General features: G+C 45.3%; 2 protein-coding genes across 2 annotated transcripts in view; one reads left to right on the forward strand and one right to left on the reverse strand.

The window, feature by feature from the left end:
• SGTB (small glutamine rich tetratricopeptide repeat co-chaperone beta) overlaps positions 1 to 4,423 on the reverse strand; it is a 37,554-nt gene extending 33,131 nt beyond the window's left edge. Inside the window, exons 1-2 of the mRNA XM_065406721.1 lie at positions 4,375 to 4,423; positions 2,755 to 2,876 (exon numbers count right to left, since the gene is read on the reverse strand). Of these exons, the coding sequence (XP_065262793.1) occupies positions 2,755 to 2,854 (100 nt within the window). The 5' untranslated portion in view covers positions 2,855 to 2,876; positions 4,375 to 4,423. The remainder of the gene's footprint in view (positions 1 to 2,754; positions 2,877 to 4,374) is intronic.
• Positions 4,424 to 4,712: 289 nt separating this feature from the next.
• The window catches only part of NLN (neurolysin), a 59,004-nt gene continuing 42,095 nt past the window's right edge, over positions 4,713 to 21,621 (forward strand). The window contains exon 1 of the mRNA XM_065406625.1: positions 4,713 to 4,729. The gene's annotated coding sequence lies outside the window, so the exon portion shown is untranslated. The remainder of the gene's footprint in view (positions 4,730 to 21,621) is intronic.

Consider the following 21,621-nt stretch of genomic DNA (forward strand, 5'->3'; position numbering starts at 1 on the left):
CACACTGCATAAATGAGGTGGAAGGACTGAAGCTACTAATCCATACGCTGGAGAATCAGGTGCAAGAGAACTATCTATTCTATTCAGGCTTTTGTACTGTGCTCATCACCATAGTTTCTGAGCACCTTCCAGTCATGCATTATGTGACTGTTTTTCTCTCATTCTCTCCCCAGAGGGAGAAGCATGTGTAGTGGAGAGTCTTGTTTTTGGTAAGGTTTTATTTGTTTTAAATACATATATCTGTTGCTATGTGTTTGCATTAGAGGAAGTAAGATCAAAGAAATGCACCTTGCACTCAGAGCAGAAAGTATTGAGGTTTGTGGTGGTGTTAGTTTTTGGGAGAGTTCATTCCAGTCTCGGGCCATTCCTCACCCACACATGAAAGTTCTGTCTCACACACAGATTAGCTTTACTCTTGCTGTTGAGAATTCCATTGTACCAGAGGAGTTGTCAACCACAGACTTTGTCCTGGCTGCATAGCAGATCCAGACCCTGCAAATGGCAGGGTGCGTGTCACCTCCCCAGTTCACCCTCTGATTTCTGTTTATGCAGGTGAGTGAATTCCACAAATGAAACATGCAAATGAGCAGTACTTCTACACTGCAGTGAACTTCACCTATAGTCTGATATACTTGTATGCTTCAGCCAATCAGAGTACATTTTATCAACAGAAGATGGCTTTGAAAAGCATGCTGTACTTTTATTTTGATAAAGTCTTCAACTGGTTGGTTGTTTTTTTTTTTGTATAGTTTGTTTGGTATTTGATAGTTAACAATTATACAATGCTTTACAACCCCACAGCACATTGTAAGGTACATAGAGTACCCATGTACTGCATGGACCAAATTCTTCCCTCACAGTCTTGTTGGGAGCTATGTTCACACATTCATGGGCAAGATTTGGCTTGACATTTATTTCACATAAAATAAAGTTAACTTCTATAGCTAAAAAAGGATCAGCTATGCAAATTGGTTGGCAACGATGCTGTATATTGTATAATGCAACATATGGTACCATATTTTTGGCAACATAAAACTCTAAAATTAGGACTTCAGTTCTCTGTTAAAATATGCTCAATTGTGGGAGTGTTCAATTTTATCTTTGTGCGTTTACATACCATTAAAAGTATTATAATCCACTTTTGTTTAGAAAATAAATCTCTATGAAAATTGTAGTTCGTTTGCCTCAGGGCAACTCTAGCCAACATCTGTGTCAAATAAGTGATCAGTTAACCCTTCTTAGTTATAAACCATCAACATTTATCAGTATTTTATTAAAAAACAATATGAATAAAAAAATCCTACTTCATAATTTTATTTCTAAAAGTGTGGCCTTTTTATCAATTGGAAATAAGTTTCTCAACAGATATTGGGATATTTTAAATTAATATAGTTGTTCATCACATATCAAATGCACTGACTATTTCAGCTTTTGTTGTTAAACTGCATTTTTAAAATATGTTTTAAAAACAACAGTCTAGATAACACAATCTCTCTTTCCTGTCCATATTAGTGAACAACTGTGTTACACACATCCAGGCCAGTAGAAACCATACTTCAAACCACATTTACACAAACAGGGAATCTGTGATTGAATGATATGTTTAAACATGACACAAGAAGAGTGCACACTAAACCAGGTTCTAAAAAAATGTAAAGAGTCATCAGGGAAGGAGTTAACCATATTAAAAACTTTGGTAAAGGCATGTCTGCATGGGGGCACTCAGGAAAATTAATATGAATCAACTAAAGGTGTGAAGTCAATGCCTATAAAGCATGTTAAACCCCCATTTGGATGTTCTTGCTCAGGAGTAAAGTGGTCTTAGTTTGCTGTAACTTAATCTTCCTTTGCCAAGACAAAAATATACCTATCAAGAATCCTTACCACTATGTGATACTTGGAATCACTAATAACAGCCCTCTTCAGCATTACTGCTCTTACAATAAAACATGTTTGTCAAGACATATAAATGGTGCATTCTCTGAGCATTCACTCTGAGAGGCACTAGCCTGCCCTCAAATAGTACGTGGAGCTCCTATCAATATTAACAAGAGCTTTTCATGTGCATCAAGGTAGAATATGGCTGTTCATGATTTAGCCGCCGCGTCCCCCCTCCCCCCGCTTGCCAATACAGATGCTGTTGACAGAAGTGTTGTTCTTCATTGTGTTATCCATAGCTTATAGCACATATGAAAAGTTGAGGGAAACCAGGCATGAAAATTGAGTGAGACAAGAGCCAGTCCACATCATCCCGCCAGTGGTTGTGACTACAGCATTATCTAATTTAAATCCTTAGCATAATAGAAAGTGCCAGTTGCTCAGAAATAAGACAATGCAGTGCCAATAACTTTAGGACCTCTTCAAATTTACAGATTTTAGAAATAAGAATCTTGCAGACATGTAAAATTTCAATCTATTTCAGGAATGAAGTTGTTTTTCCTTTAATAACAAAAATTCTAAAACATTTCACAAAGTTCTTCAGGTTTTGTGAAACTCCAAACTTCTCCCATTCCCAGTCCAAAATCGGCAACTTTCTTTGGTAATAGATAAACTGACAGAGAGTGTATTGGAATCTACAGGATAAGGATATAAGGATATAAATTGTTCAAATAATAATAATATCTTCCTGACATACAAGAAACAAAATACAATAAGACAACATAAATAATTAATATAGTTCATTCACATTGCTTTTTTGTCATGATGTATATGTCAACCAACCTAGCATACAGATATGTGGCCTTCAGTATTTACCTTCTAAGCTTTCTTGTTCATCTGAAGTGAAAGTATCCAGCTGACTCTGTTCTCTCAAGAAATGGATGACGGCATATACTAGGTGTTTGACTGATGACATTTTAGAAGCTTATGAACTTCACCTAAATTATAAAAATATTCAGAGGAATATCAAGACCATAAGAATGGTACTTTAAGGCCAATCCCTGAATACTCTGCCCACCCCAAAGTCCCATTAACTTCACTAGGAATTTTGGATGTATAAGATATGCAGCAATAGATCTTCATCAAAAAGCATCTCAAGAAGAGTATCACTGGACATTTATTTATTTCAATAAGATTCATAAATCATAAGACCAGAAAGGACCATTGTGGTCATCCAGTAGGACCACCTGCATAAAACAGGTCATAGGACTTCCTTGAATTAATTCCTGAAGAAGTTCATAAAAGTTCGTTATGGATAATTTAGTAAATTAATTTTGCTCAAAGATATAGTTTTGATTTAATTTCTAAAGCACATACAACTGGAAGCAGGAATACTCACTCAAATCAAAAGCAATTTATAAGTACATGGATAGATGTCTCACACTGGCATAATTAAACACTTCCATTTTCTCTTTAGACTGAAAACTAAAACATTGTGACCGCAGTGCAAACTTGTGATTAGTGACATCCTGCTGACTCAGCCTGATTTGCATTCAGCATCTATTAGGAGTTATATAACTTCTCTTTGGGAGGAAAATTAGTTCCAACTTTTTCTGAGTTTTTTTCCTAAACCAGTAAACAGAATTTATTTTTGAAAAAGAGCCGTGTTTAACTATGCTCTAGAAAAAGATCTTAGATTTAACATATAGTCAAAAGGCTACTACACCTGTAAAAAGCATCTTTGTTTATAGAATACTGGTTATACTATAGATGTGGTTCAACCATCTTAAGCAGCCATTCAGGAGGCTGGCAGAAGTGGGTTGCCTATTAGAGGTGATGTGTAAGTAATAATCTTACAAAATATACCGGATATTTTGACCCTACTTTCAAGTGATCCTTTGAAAGAAGAGGTATGCAGTAGAGCAGGTTTCACTGTAGAAGGTACAGCAAAGATCACAATAATATACCCTCTATACACTCATAGGTATCTAAATAATTGAAGACATATATAATACACACATTCTAAAGATCATTGTCCGTTAGCTTTTGCCTTTTCTATGGTTCACTACGTGCACTGACATGCTGTATACTAGATTTGACAGGCTCCCCCAGTCCAAGGCATCGCAACAAGCTCAGCGGTGTCAGGCACCAGCCAAGCCTGCCCATGTTCAGCCCCAGGAGCTCCTTGGCAACCCGCTCAATCGCGGAGCTAGTCAATCTGGCTGAAATGGCTTTTCTCACCCATCTGCTCTGCCCCAGCTCAGGGTGTGGTGCCCGGGTCCGGAGCGGGCGGTGGCGGCTGCCCCCCGGGAGACCCTCCCCTGGCACTGCCTCGAACGGGGAAGGAGGCACAAGAGATGTCCTGCTGCACCCTCCCCTCTCACAGAGACACCGTGAAGAGCCCGATTCCCCCAGGCGGCGGCATTATCCCCGCTGCGACACGGGAGCGCCCAGAGCCACCGCACTGAGGATGGAGGGCGGCGGCGGAACCCTTACCGTGCAAGGGGCGAGAAGCCCGGCCGGAGCAGGGCTGGCTGCTGCAGGGTTCCCCTGTCCGGATGCTCCCTCCCCACGGTGCTGGCAGAGGAGCTCCGTGGTTGCCGCGCAGGGTGGGGGGGGGGGGGGGGGGGGCGCGGCCGGCGGAAGTGGATGCGCAGCTCAGCGGAGCCGCCACTTGTCCGCGGGCACATGGTAGCGGAGCGTGCGCCTGGGCCCCGCCGCCCCCATGTTCTCCCTGTGCAGCGCTGCGGGCCGAGCGGTCAGCAGGTAGCGTCGGGGGCCCGACAGCCGCTGTGATTGCGGCGGGGGGAGAGTCTCGGGCTGCTGCGGGGCCCGCAGTGGCTACGCTACGGTGGGTGGGGAATGTCTGAGGGACCGGTGGGGATGGGGGTGTCGGGCTGGACAAGGGCGACTACGGTGTGGGGGGGTAGTTGAGGGGTCGGTGGGGATGAGGATGTCGAGCCGGAAAAGGGCGCCCCCTGCCCTAAACCCCCCTGCCCTAAACCCCTTTCTCACTGAGGAGGGCGTGTCCTGCCCCCCGTCCCTTTATGCGGGCGGGTCATCCCTTTCCTGCACACCTCCCCCCAGCGGCGACCCTGGCCCCAAGCCTCTCCCCAACGCGGGGGGAGTCTCTGCTTGTCTCCTGTGAGGTAGGCTGCGAGCTGGCTTCCAGTCAGCTCAGGAGAGAAAAAAATCTGGTTCCCTCAAAAGCGGTTAGATTTGCGTGTGATAGTTTTCCCAGGGCATGTTCAGAGGCCCCAGATGAGAAATACCAGGAAAATAATAGTGCAGGAAACGTTAAACCACGTAGGATTGCTTCCTTCAGCATGTCAGACTTTCTACAGCCTGATATAACCCTTGTTATTTACAGCACTCTCACGTGGAGTGTCGATCAGACCGGGTCTCTGCCTTGAAATTCTTGCAGTCTAGTTAGTTCCAGACCTGTAGCAACAGAAATGGGCAAGGAAACAATGGAGTGGCGACACGGAGGGAGGATGGGGTAGGAGCAGTAAGATATTTTCAGCAAAGGCATGAGTGCAGCCAGATGGAGCAATTTGTAATTTTATATATTAAAATAAATGTCATTAACTCACTGCAGCTAGTTGTAGCAGAAGTGGGTCTTCAAGAGGGTTTTAAATGAGAGAAGGGTTGTGTCTTTGTGGGCCAGCTGAGGATAGAAGTTCAGTTGCAGTGGGGGCAGTGTGAAAAAAGGCATGTAGACTGTTGTGGAAGAAGTGGACAAATGAGGCATCATTTTAGGAGTTGAATGAAGGGGGAGGATGGGCAGATCCATGTAGGGCCTTGAAGGTGGGAACAAGAGATCTTCAAGGTGGGGTCAAGAAGCTTGTGTAATGGAGAAAGGAAAGCCAATGGAAGGGTTCACAATGTAAATACTTTGCAGCAATGAGAAAACAAGATATTTGTGTTGAATGGAACTAAATTTGAGTGAAGATGAGAGGTGACCTTTGCAGTAATGGGTATTTGAGAAGTAATGCAAATACTGTGTACATAATACAAATAATACATATATTCCTTGCACATTGTCATTGCTATCCCGTCCCAGAGCTCTTGGCTATGTCCACTTATGGTTAAAGGGACACTATCAATTTAGAAATCAAGTTTCTGTCCTAAAAGTGTTTACCTGCTATCGTAAGTAGCTCCACAGGTCACTATAACTGGGGGGGGGGGAAGTAAAAATGTTTTCTCAGTTTGTGTATTTACAGCCCTTTGTGTACAGTCGTTTTCACTGTTTTTTCCTATGTATAAGCCACTTAGTTTCCCCTGTTGTTTGGATTTTTCAAACAACAGGTGAGAAAAAAACACTTTAAAAAACTTAACAACTGGCAGAGGGACAGGAAGGGGCGGGTGTGGTACCTGAAACTGCAAGTGGATGCTCTTCCTTTTTACGAGTTTTAAATTTAGAAGTTTTTATCTCTAATGCTTCACTGTGATTTTTCCGTAAAAACTCATTTTATCTCTTTCATTTCCCAAGTATTGGTTTTTTATGTGTTTGTAAATAGAGCTGGAAGTAATATGGTAATTTTTATTGTTTCATAACTCCTTTGCCAATCTCTACTTGAGTGCCCCCTCCTTTGCAGAGCTACCAGGAGCAGCTACGCTGAACTCGGCCATGTAAGGGGAAATCCGACCATCAGACTGTTTGGAGTGGCTCACGGCCATGAGTGCCAGCCACACGGCAGACTGTCAAGAAGCAGGGCAGGGATCCCAAACTGATTGTATGTTCTATAATTACATTTTACCAACCCAGTAACAAGTATGAACCCCTAAAGTATTATAACAGTCTTACCATGGAGTTACAGACAGACTGGAATGCTGAAGGAGACTGTCTTGCCACCCAAGCAGGCTGGACTGATAGTTGGTTGTTATACACCAAAGATCACAAAATATTCAGGTTGCTTCCAGTCCCAAGAGACCAGTCACTTACCCCCCGAACTTCCAGATCAATTTGTACCTGAGATTTCTTACCAAAGACAACACTTGTAGCCAATCCTATAATTAACTAAAGATTTATTAACTAGGAAAAATAAATTAACATTATTACAAGGTTTAAAGCAGGCAAGCATATATACACAATTGAGTTACAGTCTGTGGTTTGTAAAGATGACAGAGTTGTAGTGATCTGTCAGCACTGATGTCTTGTAGGGCTAACCAAGGTTGACCCTGAGGATCTCTGCTTCTGGTTCGTAGTTCCGGCCCAGTCAGGGTACTATGGAACTGACCACAGCAACTGACACCCGTGGCTGGACCATGCCAGCTGACTCAGGCTAGTGGGGCTGTTTCATTGCTGTGTAGACTTCTGGACAGTGCTTAATTTGTAATGAAAGAGGTGCCGGGACTCAAGCAATTAGGTACCGAGACTGAAGCAATTTTTATATTTTCATAACTGACACAACAAGTCCAGAGGTGGCAGGGGTATGAACTGCCAAGCCTAGAGGTGCCAGGGCTCAGTGCTGGCAAGCCCTGGCACAAATTAAGCTCTGCTTCTGGGCCTGGGCTGGAGCCCAGGTTCTGGGACCCTCGCAAGACCCTAGAGCCAGGGCTCCAGCCCTTGCCCGGAAGTCTACACAGCAGTGAAACAGACCCACAGCCCAAGCCCTGCGAGCCCAAGTTGGCTGCCACAGGCCAGCCGCGGGTATCTAGTTGAGGGTATGTCTACATACCCAAACAGCAAAGGAGAGATGAAAAATTTCCTCGTCAGCTGTTTTTATTTCTTTTTTTCCAGAATTCAAGCTGATGGGAAGAGCCCTTTTGCATATAGCCTCTTTATGGATGTGAAAGGGCAGTTAACAAAGTCTTTGTATTGTGATGTCTCACAGCCCATGTAGTTTTGATAGGCATTTTTGATGGCTAGAAGATGATCCCTCCTGACTGGGTTCAGTTTCAGAGCAAAAATTTTTACAAAGCAGAACCTTAAATATTACCTTATAGCATGTGATAAAGATATAATAAGTGAGATTAATGTATGCAGCAATTTGCAAGCATTTCATAAAGTCTAAACACATTGTTATAAGTTCAGTATTCATCCAGCAATGAATTTGTCAGTGCTCAGCTGAGGCCTAAAGCCTTAGCAAGAGCTGGTACCTACCTCTGCCAGCATCACGTCCCATCTGAAGTTCAGCATATGCCTGCAGAACCCGTGGTAATATAAATTCTCTATATTACTTTTCTCCTTAGAACAATTTACAGGAAAAATGAAAATCTCAATTCAGAGCAAATTTCTAGCTGTGAGAACTCATCATAGACAAAGTGGAGATTTCAGAGTCAGCGTCTGATTCTACCAAAATGAACATGAATACCGTTTGCCAGTGACATCTTTTTCACTGTAGGGTCAAGAAGGGTTTAAACCAGGAGTGGGCAAACTATGGCCCGCGGGCCGGATCTGGCCCACGAGATGTTTTAAGCTGGCCGGCAAACCACACCACGCGGCTTGGCCCCGCTCCGGCCAGGGCGCTGAGTTGGGGGCTGCACCACGTGGCTTGGCCCCGCTCCAGCCGGGGCGCTGAGTCGGGGGCCACACCACCCGGGTCCGCCCGCTCCGGCCGGGGCGCTGAGTCGGGGGCCACACCACGCGGGTCCGCCCCACTCCGGCTGGGGCGCTGGGTCGGGGGCTGCACCAGCGGCTCGGCCCCGCTCCGGCCGGGTTGGGAGGCGCAAGGTCGGGAACCGCACCACAAGGGTCCGCCCCGTTCCGGTGCTCTGGCCAGGGTGCAGGGTTGGGAGCCACACCATGGCCCCACTCCGGCTCCTACAGCCCCCTCCGGGAGCTGCAGGGGCGGTTCCTGCGGATGGGGCAGTGTGCAGAGCCACCTGGCCATGCGTCTGCGTAGGAGCCGGAGAAGGGACATGCCACTGCTTCCAGGAGTCGCTTGAGGTAAGCGCCTCTCGGAGCCTACACCCCTGAGCCTTTCCCCACACCCCAACCCCCTGCCCCAGCCCTGATCCCCCTCCTGCTCTCCAAACCCCTCAATCCCAGCCCGGAGCACCCTCCTGCACCCCCAAACCTCTTATTCCCAGCCCCACCCCAGATCCCGCACCCCCAGCCGGAACCTGCACCCCTTTCTGCACCCCTGCCCCAGCCCTGATCCCCTTCCCACCCTCCAAACCCCTCAGTCTCAGCCCAGAGCATCCTCCTACACCCCAGATTCCTCATCCCCAGCCTCACCCCCAGAGCCCGCACCCCCTTCCGCACCCCAACCCGAATTTTGTGAGCATTCATGGCCCGCCATACAATTTCTATTTCCCGATGTGGCCCTTGGGCCAAAAAGTTTGCCCACCCCTGGTTTAAACCCTTCAATACACTTGAAATATACAACAAAAACATGAGAAGAAAGCAAATCAAAATACAGAGTAATTCTCTTGCCATCTTACTTCATCCTTTGGCAACATTCTTATGCTATGTCTACAATAGAAGCTAGGGGTCTGATTCCCAGATTGCATACATATACTTATGCTAGCTCTCATCAAGTGAGCATGAGTATAAATAGTGTATCTGCAGTAGCACAGGCAGCTGTTATTGGTTGGTATAAATAGTGTATCTGCAGTAGCACAGCTATACCAGTTGGCTATACCAACTACATACCCACCCTTTTCAGGAGAGTTTGTACTCGGCATGGCTAAGCCCATGCTAACACAGCTACATTACTATTTATACTTTCGCTAGCTTGATGAGAGCTAGTATGACTATGCGTACACGAGCGGTGAGTCACAGCCCTAGCTTGCAGTGTAGACATAGCGTCAGTGAGCAGAAAATGCCTGAATAAGGGCTGTGACATTCTGCTCAGAACACCCAGAACTGTAAGTCATTGCTTTAGCCCTCTGCCTCAGTAAAAGTGAGTTTTGCTGGAGGTTAGACTGTGTATCAGCTCCCTGTCATGCTAGTCTGTCCACTTCACCAGCAAACTCCTCAAGACTCTGCCCGTCTTAACCGTATCATGCGGGTAACCTTCCCATGCGGGTAACCATCAGTGAACCCCAGTTCCCCAAAGATGTCACTCTAGTATACAGTCCGTCTCACTGGACAATCACAGAAATTGTTTGCTGCCTTCAAAGACACAGAGCACGCACCAACCTGTTAGTTTAGCTGAATACTCACACTTGACTTCAATATAACAGCACCAAGATGGTTTGTAGTAAACCTAAGAATAAATTTATTAACAAAGAACAGAGATTTTAAGTGATACTAAGCAAGAGAAAAAGAGACATCTATGGTTACATGCTTTCTAGTGATTAAAACTTAATTCTAGCAAGTTATATCTTTGTCTAAAATAGTTTCTCACTTCCAGCAAGTTATCAATAGCTTCTGCTCTTCAGGCCAAGGGGATCCAATTTCCACAGGCTCAAAGGGTGCTCTTCCCTATGTCCCCTAAGTCAGTGGTTCTCAACCGGGGGTCCATGGCCCCCTGGGGATCCACGAGCACTTTCAGGGGGCTGTGGAGCCCCGGGGCTGAAACCCGGTGCTCTGAGCCCCAGCGCTGAAGCCACCGCCCTCCCCTTTTCCCCCACGCCAGCCGGAAATCACTAGGGGATGATTAATGAAAAATGTGGGGAGGGATAGCTTAGTGGTTTGAGCATTGGCCTACTAAACCCAGGGTTGTGAGTTCAATTCTTGAGGGGGCCACTTAGGGATCTGGGGCAAAAATCAGTACTTGGTCCTGCTAGTGAAGGCAGGGGGCTGGACTCAATGACCTTTCAGGGTCCCTTCTAGTTCTATGAGATAGGTATATCTCCACATATTTATTTTATTTAAAAATCCCAAGTCTGTTTTTTAAGCTTGGTCACCTGGGATAGGGAGAGCGACTGACTTTACCGAGGCTTGGAGGCAATCAAAGCAAGTCTTTGGGTATAAACAATGCCTAAAGAGAGAGAGAGAGAGAGTGTGTGTGTGTGTGTGTGAGGGAGAGAGAGAGAGAGAGGTGGGGGAGTAAAAACCTAAAACTTGAGGGTGGATTGCTGGAGGGCACAGAGATTCTACCAGATCTAGTGCCTCATACAGTAGCCTAGCCCTTGCTCCACTCCCACATGGGCAGGCATTGCCTGTTTATTGGTCAAGCCTCCCAGCTGTGTCTGTGAGGGAAAGGAGCAGAGCTGGCTGAGCACAGAGAGCAGCAGGTCTGGGTCTGCAGCATAGAAACTGGGATGGGGCCAGGAGAAGCAATGGCAGCACAGACCCTCACCAACTGCCTGCCCAGCACCATGTAGGGACAAGCTCAGAGCTGGGCTGGCAGGAAGCAGCAGGGATTGTAGGGCAGAGGTAGCACCCGGAGAAGCAGTGCCGGGTTTACAATGGCTCCAGTGGCTCCGTGGAGCCAGGCCCATGCTCAGAAGGGGCCCTGGCCTGCTCTGCTTGCACTGCGCCCCAAGACCCTGCCAGCCCGCTGGCTCCCCACCGCCTATCACTTGATCCTCTCGGCCTGCCTGCCAGCTGGCCGAGGATTCCTCTCTGCTCCCTAGCCCCACCCCCTGCTCCTCTCAGCCCCCTGGCTGGACCCCTGTGCATCTCCGGCTATGGCCATTCTCTACTTCCTACCACCTGTGGGGCCCTGCCTGTCTCCTCGGAGCTGAGCCACCTGGGACTGGTGCAGAAGCCTGGCCAGTCTCAGCCGGGTTCTGGGGCGGGGGGGGGGGCAGGAAGACAATGTGGGGGGCTTGGCTGGGCCCCTCCAGGCAAGTGCGTCTTGAGGGAGCCCAGCCCGGGCAGCCCTTGCCTGGCTGATTGCGCCACTCCCAAAGGGATGCAGTGATTCCTGGCCCCGGGACCAGCCTTGGCTGCAGTGCTGGCTCAGCCCGGCAGACACAGTTGCCTCCCAGCAGGCTGGTGAGTGTGGCCTAGAGGCAGGGTGTGGGGGAGTGGGTCTCTTGGGGGATTGAGGGGGGCTGGGCTGTGAAGGGGTGGGAAAAGTGTGTGTGTTGGGGCACTAGGAAGTGGGGGTTCTGTGGGGGGTGCTGGGCAGTTGTGGTGGGGCTGTGGGCAGGAGTGGTGTTGTGCATGGCACTGTGCATTTGTGGTGGGTCTGGGGTGGCGCTGGGCATAGTGGGTCCAGGGGGGCTCTGGCCATAGGGAGTTGGGGGGGGTGTTGGGTAGGGGGGCTGTGTGGCGTGGCATGGGCCCACCCCTAAGGGGAAGGGGCATGCTGGCAGTACAGGGCCGGGCAGGCCACTGTGCATCTGGCAACTGCCGGTTTGTAAATAGTGCCCTCGCATTGGGCGGAGCAGGGCTGCCCCTGCCATGCCATGCCCCATTGCCTCTGGCTGGCCCCTCGCTCCGGGGACTGACCTCCCCGCACCATGCTCCAATGCCTCCATGGGGCACACAAGTATGTTTGGTGCCAGGCCCACAAAAGGTTAATCCGACCCTGCGGAGAAGGCCAGCGCCCCCAGCATGGGACCCAGGAACTGAGTACAGCCCCTGCCCCAGAGATTTCCCCCCCAGCGCCACTGTGTAATTCAGAAAGGGGAGATTTGACCCTATTAACTCACACAGCTGCTTTTGAGCTAGTTGTAAAGAGCAGTTATCCATTTAAGGAACTGGGGGCCAAAGTCCTTTTGAGACAGGACTTGAAACAAAGTTCCACTCTACCAAAGCTGTGTTTATTCCTTGTGCTGTACCATAATTGTCCCAGATTCTACTATGTTGGCAGCAAGAGCACAGGTTTTCCATCCTGTACAAATCTGATGTACATCAACTCTTGCTCAGCTGTAGAGCTGTTAGTGGATCCATCAGCAAGCACAGTAACAAACCTGGATTTACATATGAATTTTTGAGATGCTTCCCTAAGAAACTTTATGATTGTTTATATAAAGTCTTTCATTCCATTGGTGTTAATATAACTTGTTCAAGATTAAGGGCACTTTTAGCTTGTAAATTGGAATGTTTCAGAATGAAGTCCTATCTAGAGGTTGTGTAATCAGCATTAAATGAGGTATTGGACCTTTACATCTCATTGCATTTTATAGAGCAGTCTAGTAGCAGGAGATTCTTGTGGGGAAAATAACATACTTTTTTACTTTTTTTGTTGTTGCTTGTGTGGATTTCACTTGAGCAGAACAGTCATGTATATGTAAGAAATAATTCTGAATGTATTACAAGAAGACTCCAGTTATTGGAAAGCATCTCATGTTTCTCCATAATTCACAAAACAATCTTTCTGACATGAAACCAATGAATGTTCTGCTTTCCATGAATTCTGGAAAGTGTACCTTAGCATTCTCATCAGCTTGTTTTACGTTCCAATGGGGGTTGCCAACTTTCTAATCACACAAAGCTGAACACCCTTGCTCTGCCCCTTCCCTGAGGCCCCGCCCCTTCTCTGATGCCCCACCCCAGCTCACTCCATCCCCCCTCTCTCCGTCGCTCACTCTCCCCCCACCCTCACTCACTTTCACCAGGCTGGGGCAGGGGGTTTGGGTGAGGGAGAGGGTGAAGTCTCTGGCTGGGGGTGTGGGCTCTAGGGTGTGCCAGTCAGAGCTTGGTTTTCAAATTAAATTGCTTGTCTGGCCTTTGCAGCAGCACCCAAGTTTACAGGTGTGAGGCTCCAATAAAGTATAAAGGGAGGTGCCATCTCCATTATCAAATCAAATTGTTTTGCAGAAGTAACAATCAAATTTTAGCTTGTTGGCAAAATATACTATTGCTTGGCATTCTGGCAAAAAATATTTGCTTTTGAACCATCTGACTGTTGCTTACAAGTGTTATTCTTCTTGTTGAAAATCCAGTTGTGTTATAGGGGTTACTTACATCTTGCTAAATTTTTGAGGTTGTAAAAGTTGCTACACAACCTACACTGATTTGGTTGGAAAATCGGGTTGTTGCTTGGGTTTTTTGGTTGGCAAATTTAAATTGTTGTTTGGTATTCCGGTGACAATAATTGCTCTTAGAGCTCTTTGGCTATTGCTGAAAATCCCATACCAAACCTCTCCCATCTTCTTTCCTGAATCCTCTAAACCTGCTCAAAGCACCAATGGACAGCACATTCAAAGCTGCACCATACAGTTATCATAATTCCACTGCCATGTTACTCCAGATAGCACACATCAAAAAGAAAGGTAATGAGAGCAGGAACTATACAATGATGAAATCTGAGGCATTCCATTGCATTGGCCCTAATATAAGTTATACAAAGAGGACTTCAAGCAAAGAGACACAAAGTTTTAATTGCTCAAATGATCAGAGAGCAAGCTCCATATTTTAGCAGATTTTGAAAATCTCTGTTAAACATTAGCCACTGCATTAGCCTTAGCCAGTGCTTAACTGACAGTACAGGGGTGAAAGCCTCCTGGTTTTGTCTCTGTTCAAGTGGGACACAACCATCCCCTAGCTTGGGACAGGGCTCTTCAGGTGGGAAATCATAAACAAAGAACTTGGAAATGGTTGGAAGAACAACTTTAATGCACAGAGGGAGAGGGTCAAGGTCAGCACAGAAGCAGACTGTAATCTGGTCCCCAGAAGGATGAGGGGTACTTAGGATAAGATGGGTCTAACTCTTAGTGGGAACTGCTAAGCTGTAGGCAGAGATGAAAGTAACTGAGGACACTTACCGGTACGGGGGGGGTGGCGCTGGCCCCCAGAAGGGGTGGGGCCTTGGGCGGAAGGGGCGGGGCTGGGGGGGTCAGCATCCCCCAGTCAGCCTTTGAACCACGCCGCCCGGAGCTCCTGTCTTGATTTAAAGAGTCCGGAGCTCCAGACACCGCTGCTGCGGTAGGGGCAGCGGCGTCCAGAGCCCCAGGCCCTTTTAAATCTCTGGCCCCAGGGCAGCTGCTCCGTCTGCTCCCCCCGCCCGTCAGTGGTCGGGGGGGGGCAAAATGGCCAGGGACGTTAAAGCACTGCAGGGTCCTTTGCCGCAGCAGCGCTTTAACGTTGCTGCGCCCTTACCCCCCCCCACCCCCTGGCGGCCCCGCCAACGGTGGGGCACAGCAACATTAAAGCGCTGCCGCGGCAAAGGACCATCCTTAAAGCGCTGCAGTGGCAGTGCTTTAATGTCCCTGCCCCTTTTGCTTCCCCTGTCGGCGGCCCTGCCAGTATGGACCCTACCGGCAGGGCCCCCGACAGGGGAGGCAAAAGGGGTCGGCTAGGTATGGGCAAGTGGCTGTAGGTAAGATAATATGCCTATAGGCCTTTCTTTCTTTAAGCCCTTTTCTCTCTGACAACTGTGTTCCAATGGATGGATAAATAATATTTTGTTTTGAAGAAACTGGAGTCACCTTCATTTTCATACTGATCACTGCTCCTGAAGGAAAGTTTCTAGTAGGGGCCAAACCTGTTGAGAAAACAAGAATGGTAAAAAGGGGTGCCGTCACCCGGAGAGCCAGTCTAAAAGTGGGGTGAATCATGGGATTCCATTGAGAGAAATGAAGGGGCTGGGCCTATCAATTGAAAGGGGAGCCCACCAAGACACTGAGTGAAGGATCAAAGGGCCAGCTTACCCTGGAACTGTGACGAGGAAAATACAATTCCTTTTATTTGGCTGCAGATGGAAGAAGGCCTTATTGAAAATAATAAAGCTAGCAATGGTATTTTATCCAGGAAGTCTGTCCTCTGAGAATGTTCTATAATGAAAAAGGCCAAATTAGTCAAAAATTATTTTAATTCTGTTAACAAAACAAGGGACCGTGAAGTCAATGGGAGATGGAGTGCTCAGCATCTTGCAAGCTTTGGTCCCTTTATGGGAAGGTGTGAGGAAGATTTCAGTATTTCATTTCTTCTTGTCTTTTCCCTATGAGGAAATGTACTGTCTAATTGTTCAAGAGTATCCACGGATTTCTTTTTTGACACTATTTTATATTTAATTTTGTCTGGTTGTTTCGTGGTGACATCACTGGGTTAAATCTTAGGATTTATGTCCGAGGTTCATTCACATACGTTGCTCATTCAGAATCAGTCTGCAGTTACTGAATAGTTATTCTGGAATATATGATTCAGATAGTTGATAAGTCTTTTATATCTTTACTTCACCTCTGGCCAAATTTTATGTTTTCTTTTTCCTTAAAGCTTTTAAAATGGCTTGTCAGGCAAGCCTTTGTGATTGGAAATAAAACTGTAATTTCCCAAGAGTTTTAGGCCCCCAAGAGGGTAAAGATTTTATAAAATTCTGATGTCAACATATGATCTATATTTGGATCCACAATAGTTTTACATTCATTCTCGTGTTGTTTTGTCTCTCTCTTTCATAAACTGTTAACTTTCTAGAAAGAAAATATACATATTTAGAAGATCACCTCTGTGTCACCTCTGTAATTTATATATTATTTGTACAATTCTGTCATCCTTAACTCTAAACACATAAAAATCTAGTTTAAATTATTTTATTTACTTTTTACCTGGTCATTTTAACAACTCTAATTAACTGGTTTTATGTGTATGTGAAAGGGCCCACAAAGAGCATCAGGGAACTATCACTGCTAACAGCTAAAGTTTATCTCAGATGGCAAAAACATTCATTTTTGGAGCTGAGGGACCAGGGTTTTAGTTCGAGGTGTGTGTGTCTGTCCGTCCGTCTGTCCGTCCGTCCATTGATTCTTTGTGCCATATGGCTTTATTTTATAATTAGGGCACTGGAGTTTTTGAGAATTCGTGTTTATTTACAATTTTATGTAGACACCTGAGACGAAATCCTGGGCCTTTGGAAAAGCCCCCATTAACTTCAGTGGGGCCAGGATTTCACCCATAGTGCATTTTTTATTTACATTTTATTTTACATATACTCACTGTGATCTAAGTAGACATAACATACTCTCTGGTTTACTGAGAGAGATATCAGGATGGGGAGTTACAAAATGTGTTTAAATAGTTCATTGAGGTGCAACCTTTAGTGACTGTGTCACTATAAGTTATATTACAGTTCTTTGTCAAGAAAGTTAAAGATATCAGTGTCCCATGTTGTTGTTAGAAAGATACACTGATCAGTTCAAGCCTTTCTGGAGCATTGTACTCTATACCAGCCCATACAAATGGTTACTTTCTATACCATCAGCTGGAGACTGGAGCAATCAGAGTTGTTACTACTCCAATACTAGATGGTTGCTACTTAGCATTTCTCATTTGTTTTCTATCTCCAACAGATGTAAACATCCACTTGCTGGCAGTTATAATAATTAGTGCTAGGCTACAGATTTTATTTTTTTGATACTCAAAGCTGCTGTCTAATGTAATGAGAGAGTTAGGCAGGGCCGGCTCCAGGCACTAGCGTAGGAAGCAGGTGCTTGGGGCGGCCAATTCAAAGGGGCGGCACTCCGTCTGGTATCGGGGCGGCACGTCTGGGTCTTTGGTGGGAATTCGGCGGCGGGTCCCTCATTCCCTCTCTTCCTCTTTGAGCTGCCGCCGAAGAGGAAGAGAGGGAGGACCCACCGCTGAACTGCCGCAGAAGAAGCGGCGTGATTGAGCTGCCGCCGAAGTGCCGCCGCTCTTTTTTTTTTTTTTGCTGCTTGGGGCAGCAGAAAAGCTGAAGCCGGCCCTGGAGTTAGGTCACCAGTTCCACCCTTAGGGTGACCAGACAGCAAGTGTGGGGGTGGGGGGTAATAGGCGCTTATATAAGAAAAAGACCCAAAAATCGGGACTGTCCCTATAAAATCAGGACATCTGGTCACCCTATCCACCCTGTAAATTAAAAGTAGTGCTTATCAGTGTTCTGGATCCAGCATTCAAGCCCTCGGGGGGAGATCCAAGTAATTCTATACCCATTTAAACATTTTGCCCAGTGGTTAATTGAGAATGTATCATTGATTGCTGTTTTAGTTACTATGTCAGTGGTTATTCTTGACAAATATATTTGCTCAGTGACATAGCTGATACATATTTTATTTGTGTGAATTTCTAAAGTGTTTAACTCCATAATATACTGTATCAGCATTGTATGTAGACTACAGAAAGCTCTATCTGAGTGAGTTCCATCTGCATGGGTTTTCCAGAGCCTTGAGCCTGCTGTTAAGAAGATGCACCTTCAGCTCTTTCTACTCTATATCTGGACTCTTTCAATCACAGTGTGCAGGTGATTCTAGTTGTCATAGCAGGGCCCAGAAAGAGAGGTGGTCCTAGAGATTACAGCATTTTATCCTTTAAGGGATTTGATGATTAATTTTCAATCTTGAAATGGACCCACGAGTGTTGGAATGAGGAGCCAATGTAGATGGCAGAGCAACAGTGTACAGTACTGTACTCTTTTGCTTGTCATTTTCAGGGTGGGCTGCTACATTCTTATCTAGACTCAGATAGAATGAGTTTCAGTAGTCCAGCACAGAAGTTACTAATGCCCCAACCTTTGAACTGAGTTATCGTCAGAGAGGAATAAACAAAATTATCTTGCTAGCCATAGATGGAAGAAGGATTGTTGTTATTTGAGTGTTCAGGGTCAGTAATGACTACAGTAGGACCTAAGGCTGATCCACTCTCATGACTATCAGTGGACAAATGCCTTCATCTGAGGGAAAGCTGGTGATGATAAGCTGCCCGTAGAAATGTTTTCCTCTTCTGATTCTCATCACTTTGGTCTTTCCTACATTCAGCTTGAGCCAGCTCTTCCTTATCCATGTGTCAGTGTCAGAGTCAGCAAGTCTCTAACATATGGGCATTATCACAACTCTGATTGTCCACCTCTATGTGCTGGTAGAGGAAAAATAAACCTCTTGTCTGAGCTGTGATGAAGGACTTGAATAAACCATGTTCACTAGGAAAAAATAGTCTTCCATTAATACATTTGTGTAAGAATGATGTCCTTATTTATATCTCTACAAAATAATTGACAGTCTAATAGTAGAACCTTTCAGCTACAAAGGTGTAACCTTAAAATGGGAGCCCTGCACCCATGCCCTTTTCAAACTGCTTGTATAGTCACCATTTTTCATCCGGGCCACATACACACTACATTATTATGCCAAATTTTATGAGCATTTATACATGTACCAAACTGGTTTTGATACTCCCCAAATAATTATTAACACAGTTACAGTGATTGCTATTAAATAATCAACATTTACCATGAATTGGTATCTGTTAGTACATGTCACCTTGTAATAGTGACCACTTTACACTTGCACATTTTTAAAAAACTTTAATTATATCTGGGTATTAGTTTGTGCAATTAACATATCAACACATACTGTCTTCCTTTGTACCATAATTTATTTTACTTCATTAGCAGGAGTTAAAAAATATTTTAATTACAAAGCCGTGCCATAGAACAATCAGCTTAGTAAATGCAAAGGTTTTAAATCTCCTAGTTGCTTTGTAATCACATTTGCCTGAAGATGTGGGTTAGTCCTACCAAGCTAGTCTTCTGTGTCAGGCAAATCTTGCTTCTCAAGGGCAAACTGGCTTTGAGTTGCTCTCAGTTATCTCTGCTACTACTGCTCAACTTGTGATTGTGTGCACAGGGCAACATTGTGGTAGAACAGAATGGGTTTCTCTTTTGGCCCTTTTGTTTCCAGTAAATCTTCATCTCATTGTTTGATTTGGTCACAGTTTGTCTGTATGCAGTGTTGTAGCTGTGTTGGTCCCAGGATATTATAGAAACAAGGTGGGTGCGATAATATCTTTTATTGGACCAACTTCTGTGGGTGACGGAGGCAAGCTTTTGAGCTTACACAGAACTCTTCTTCAGGTCAGCTCTTTTTCAGAAGAGCTCTATTAAGCTCAATAACTTGCCTCTCTCACACACAGAAGTTGGTCCAATAAAATATATTACCTCACCCACCTTGTCTCTACAATTTGTCTGGTCCAGCTAAATTTTTTCACTCCCAAGGTCAGTTCCCCCTCAAACTTTGGCTCTGGTTCTTTGCTCCAAAATATGGTCTCTAGCAAATCCTTGTCTCTGATTCTTCTATACTTATGGCTTAGTGCTTGGTTTACTATGCATACTTCATTCTCACTATCTATTAGATACTAATGTTAGGTTTGTGCAAAATATATGTCCATATTTATGTATTTATAGATAGATATTAACTCTGGGTTTAAGTTGGACATGAGGATTCTGAGTTTTCCTATTAATACACTGCTGTGAATTTTCAGATTACCCCTGTAAAGAATCCTACAGAGTATGATCAAATCTGTGTTCACAAAACAGCACCTCTCCCATGGAGCTGGAAGCAGCTGCATAATTAAATTGATGAGACTCACTCAGCTTCTAGTTAGTTTCACTCATCTACTTCTGATGCAGCTAGGATGTATGTAGGTGTGATTCCCCACTGTCCTGGAGGTGCTCTGGGTAAAGAAAAGATTAACATGGAAGGAGAGAGATGAGACATAAACAGTAGGGTCAAAGAAGGGGAAGTGATGTGGGGGAAAGAATTGATAGAGCAGCTAAAGGAAAGCAAGAGAAATGAACAAAAGGAGAGAGAGCCTGTCTTGAAGATAACAGAAAAACAGGGGGGAAAAGAAGGAGGAGACAACCCCCCCTCCAAAAAAACCCAAAACCCCCACCGCCAGCCAACAGGGCCAAAAAAAAAAAATGCCTGTGATGACTGCTCTACTGACACCATCCTTTGAGGGAGAGATTTCTCAAGGAGTCTCCCATTACACCTTTCCCAGCCAAATGGGGTAGCACTACATCTGCAGACCCATCAGTATCTTACTCTTCAACTAGAAGAGTACCTTGATCAACTAGAGCAGGGGGTTCCCAGACTTTTTGCTGGCTAGACCCCAATTTAATGAATTATTTCCTCCCAGGATCCCAGACAGTATGGAGGATGCCATTTTGAAGAGCAAAATATTGTGCATGCAAGATCACGCTGTACAGAGTAAAGTGGTGTCCTCCGCACAGTAGGGATTGCCGTCGCAAGCCACAGTTAGAGGACCGCTGAACTAGAGGGAGGGTTGCTGTGGTATGGGGCTTTGATGTGTGTGGGTGCAGTGGTGCAGGGAGAATGGGATGAGTGCTGAAAAATACTGATAAGTGAATAGATTGTAGAATTGGGGCATGGACCAAAACAAAGCATGGAAAAGCAAAGAGATGCACAGAAAACAAAAGGAAAGGAAGAGCATGGAAGAAATTGTGGAGTATGGCAATAATGACAATCATTTGCTCTTGTATAGCACTTATCATTGGTTGATCTCAAAGTGCTTAACAAAGGAGGTCAGTGTCATTATCCCCATTTTACAGATATGGAAACTGAGACAGAGAGGTAAAGTGATTGTCCCAAGGTCACCCAACTGACCAGTTGCAGAGCTGGGAATAGAACCCAGGTCTCCTGAGTCCCAATTCGGTGGGTTATCCAGCAGGTCATAAATGTGTGAAATGCAATGAAAGGAGAGAAAGACACAGATTCCTGGGGGTGATTGGGAGCAGATGATGGTCAATAACTGAATTTTAGGGATGATATTTTATTTCTTCCTATATTTTGGTGAATCAAAAGAAACTCAGAAAAAACACCCCCCCCCCTGAAATTTTGAAATTGCCCCCTCTGCCATTAAACCCCTGAAAAATGGCTGAATCACGTAGCTTTGTGTGTGCATTGTCGTATTGGTTAGTGAAAAGGCAGCTGTCGATCCCAGCACTGTAGGGGATTGTAAACTTTTCTGCCTAACCAAGTCTGTAATACAGTTGACTAAATTAATCAGAGTTATTAACTGAACACAAAGGTTGTTTATAGATATGAGAAACCTTCATGCCTTTTCCAGCTACAGAGCAAAACAGTATGAAATACTCATATGAGATCTGCAACAGTTAAAAGAGTTTTGAAGTAGGAGGCTACATTTTGAAGTAGGAGGCTATGAGATATTTTGCTCTCATGGCCTGG

The sequence above is a fragment of the Emys orbicularis genome, chromosome 6 (assembly GCF_028017835.1).
Source record: "Emys orbicularis isolate rEmyOrb1 chromosome 6, rEmyOrb1.hap1, whole genome shotgun sequence".
Lineage (NCBI taxonomy): Eukaryota > Metazoa > Chordata > Testudines > Emydidae > Emys > Emys orbicularis.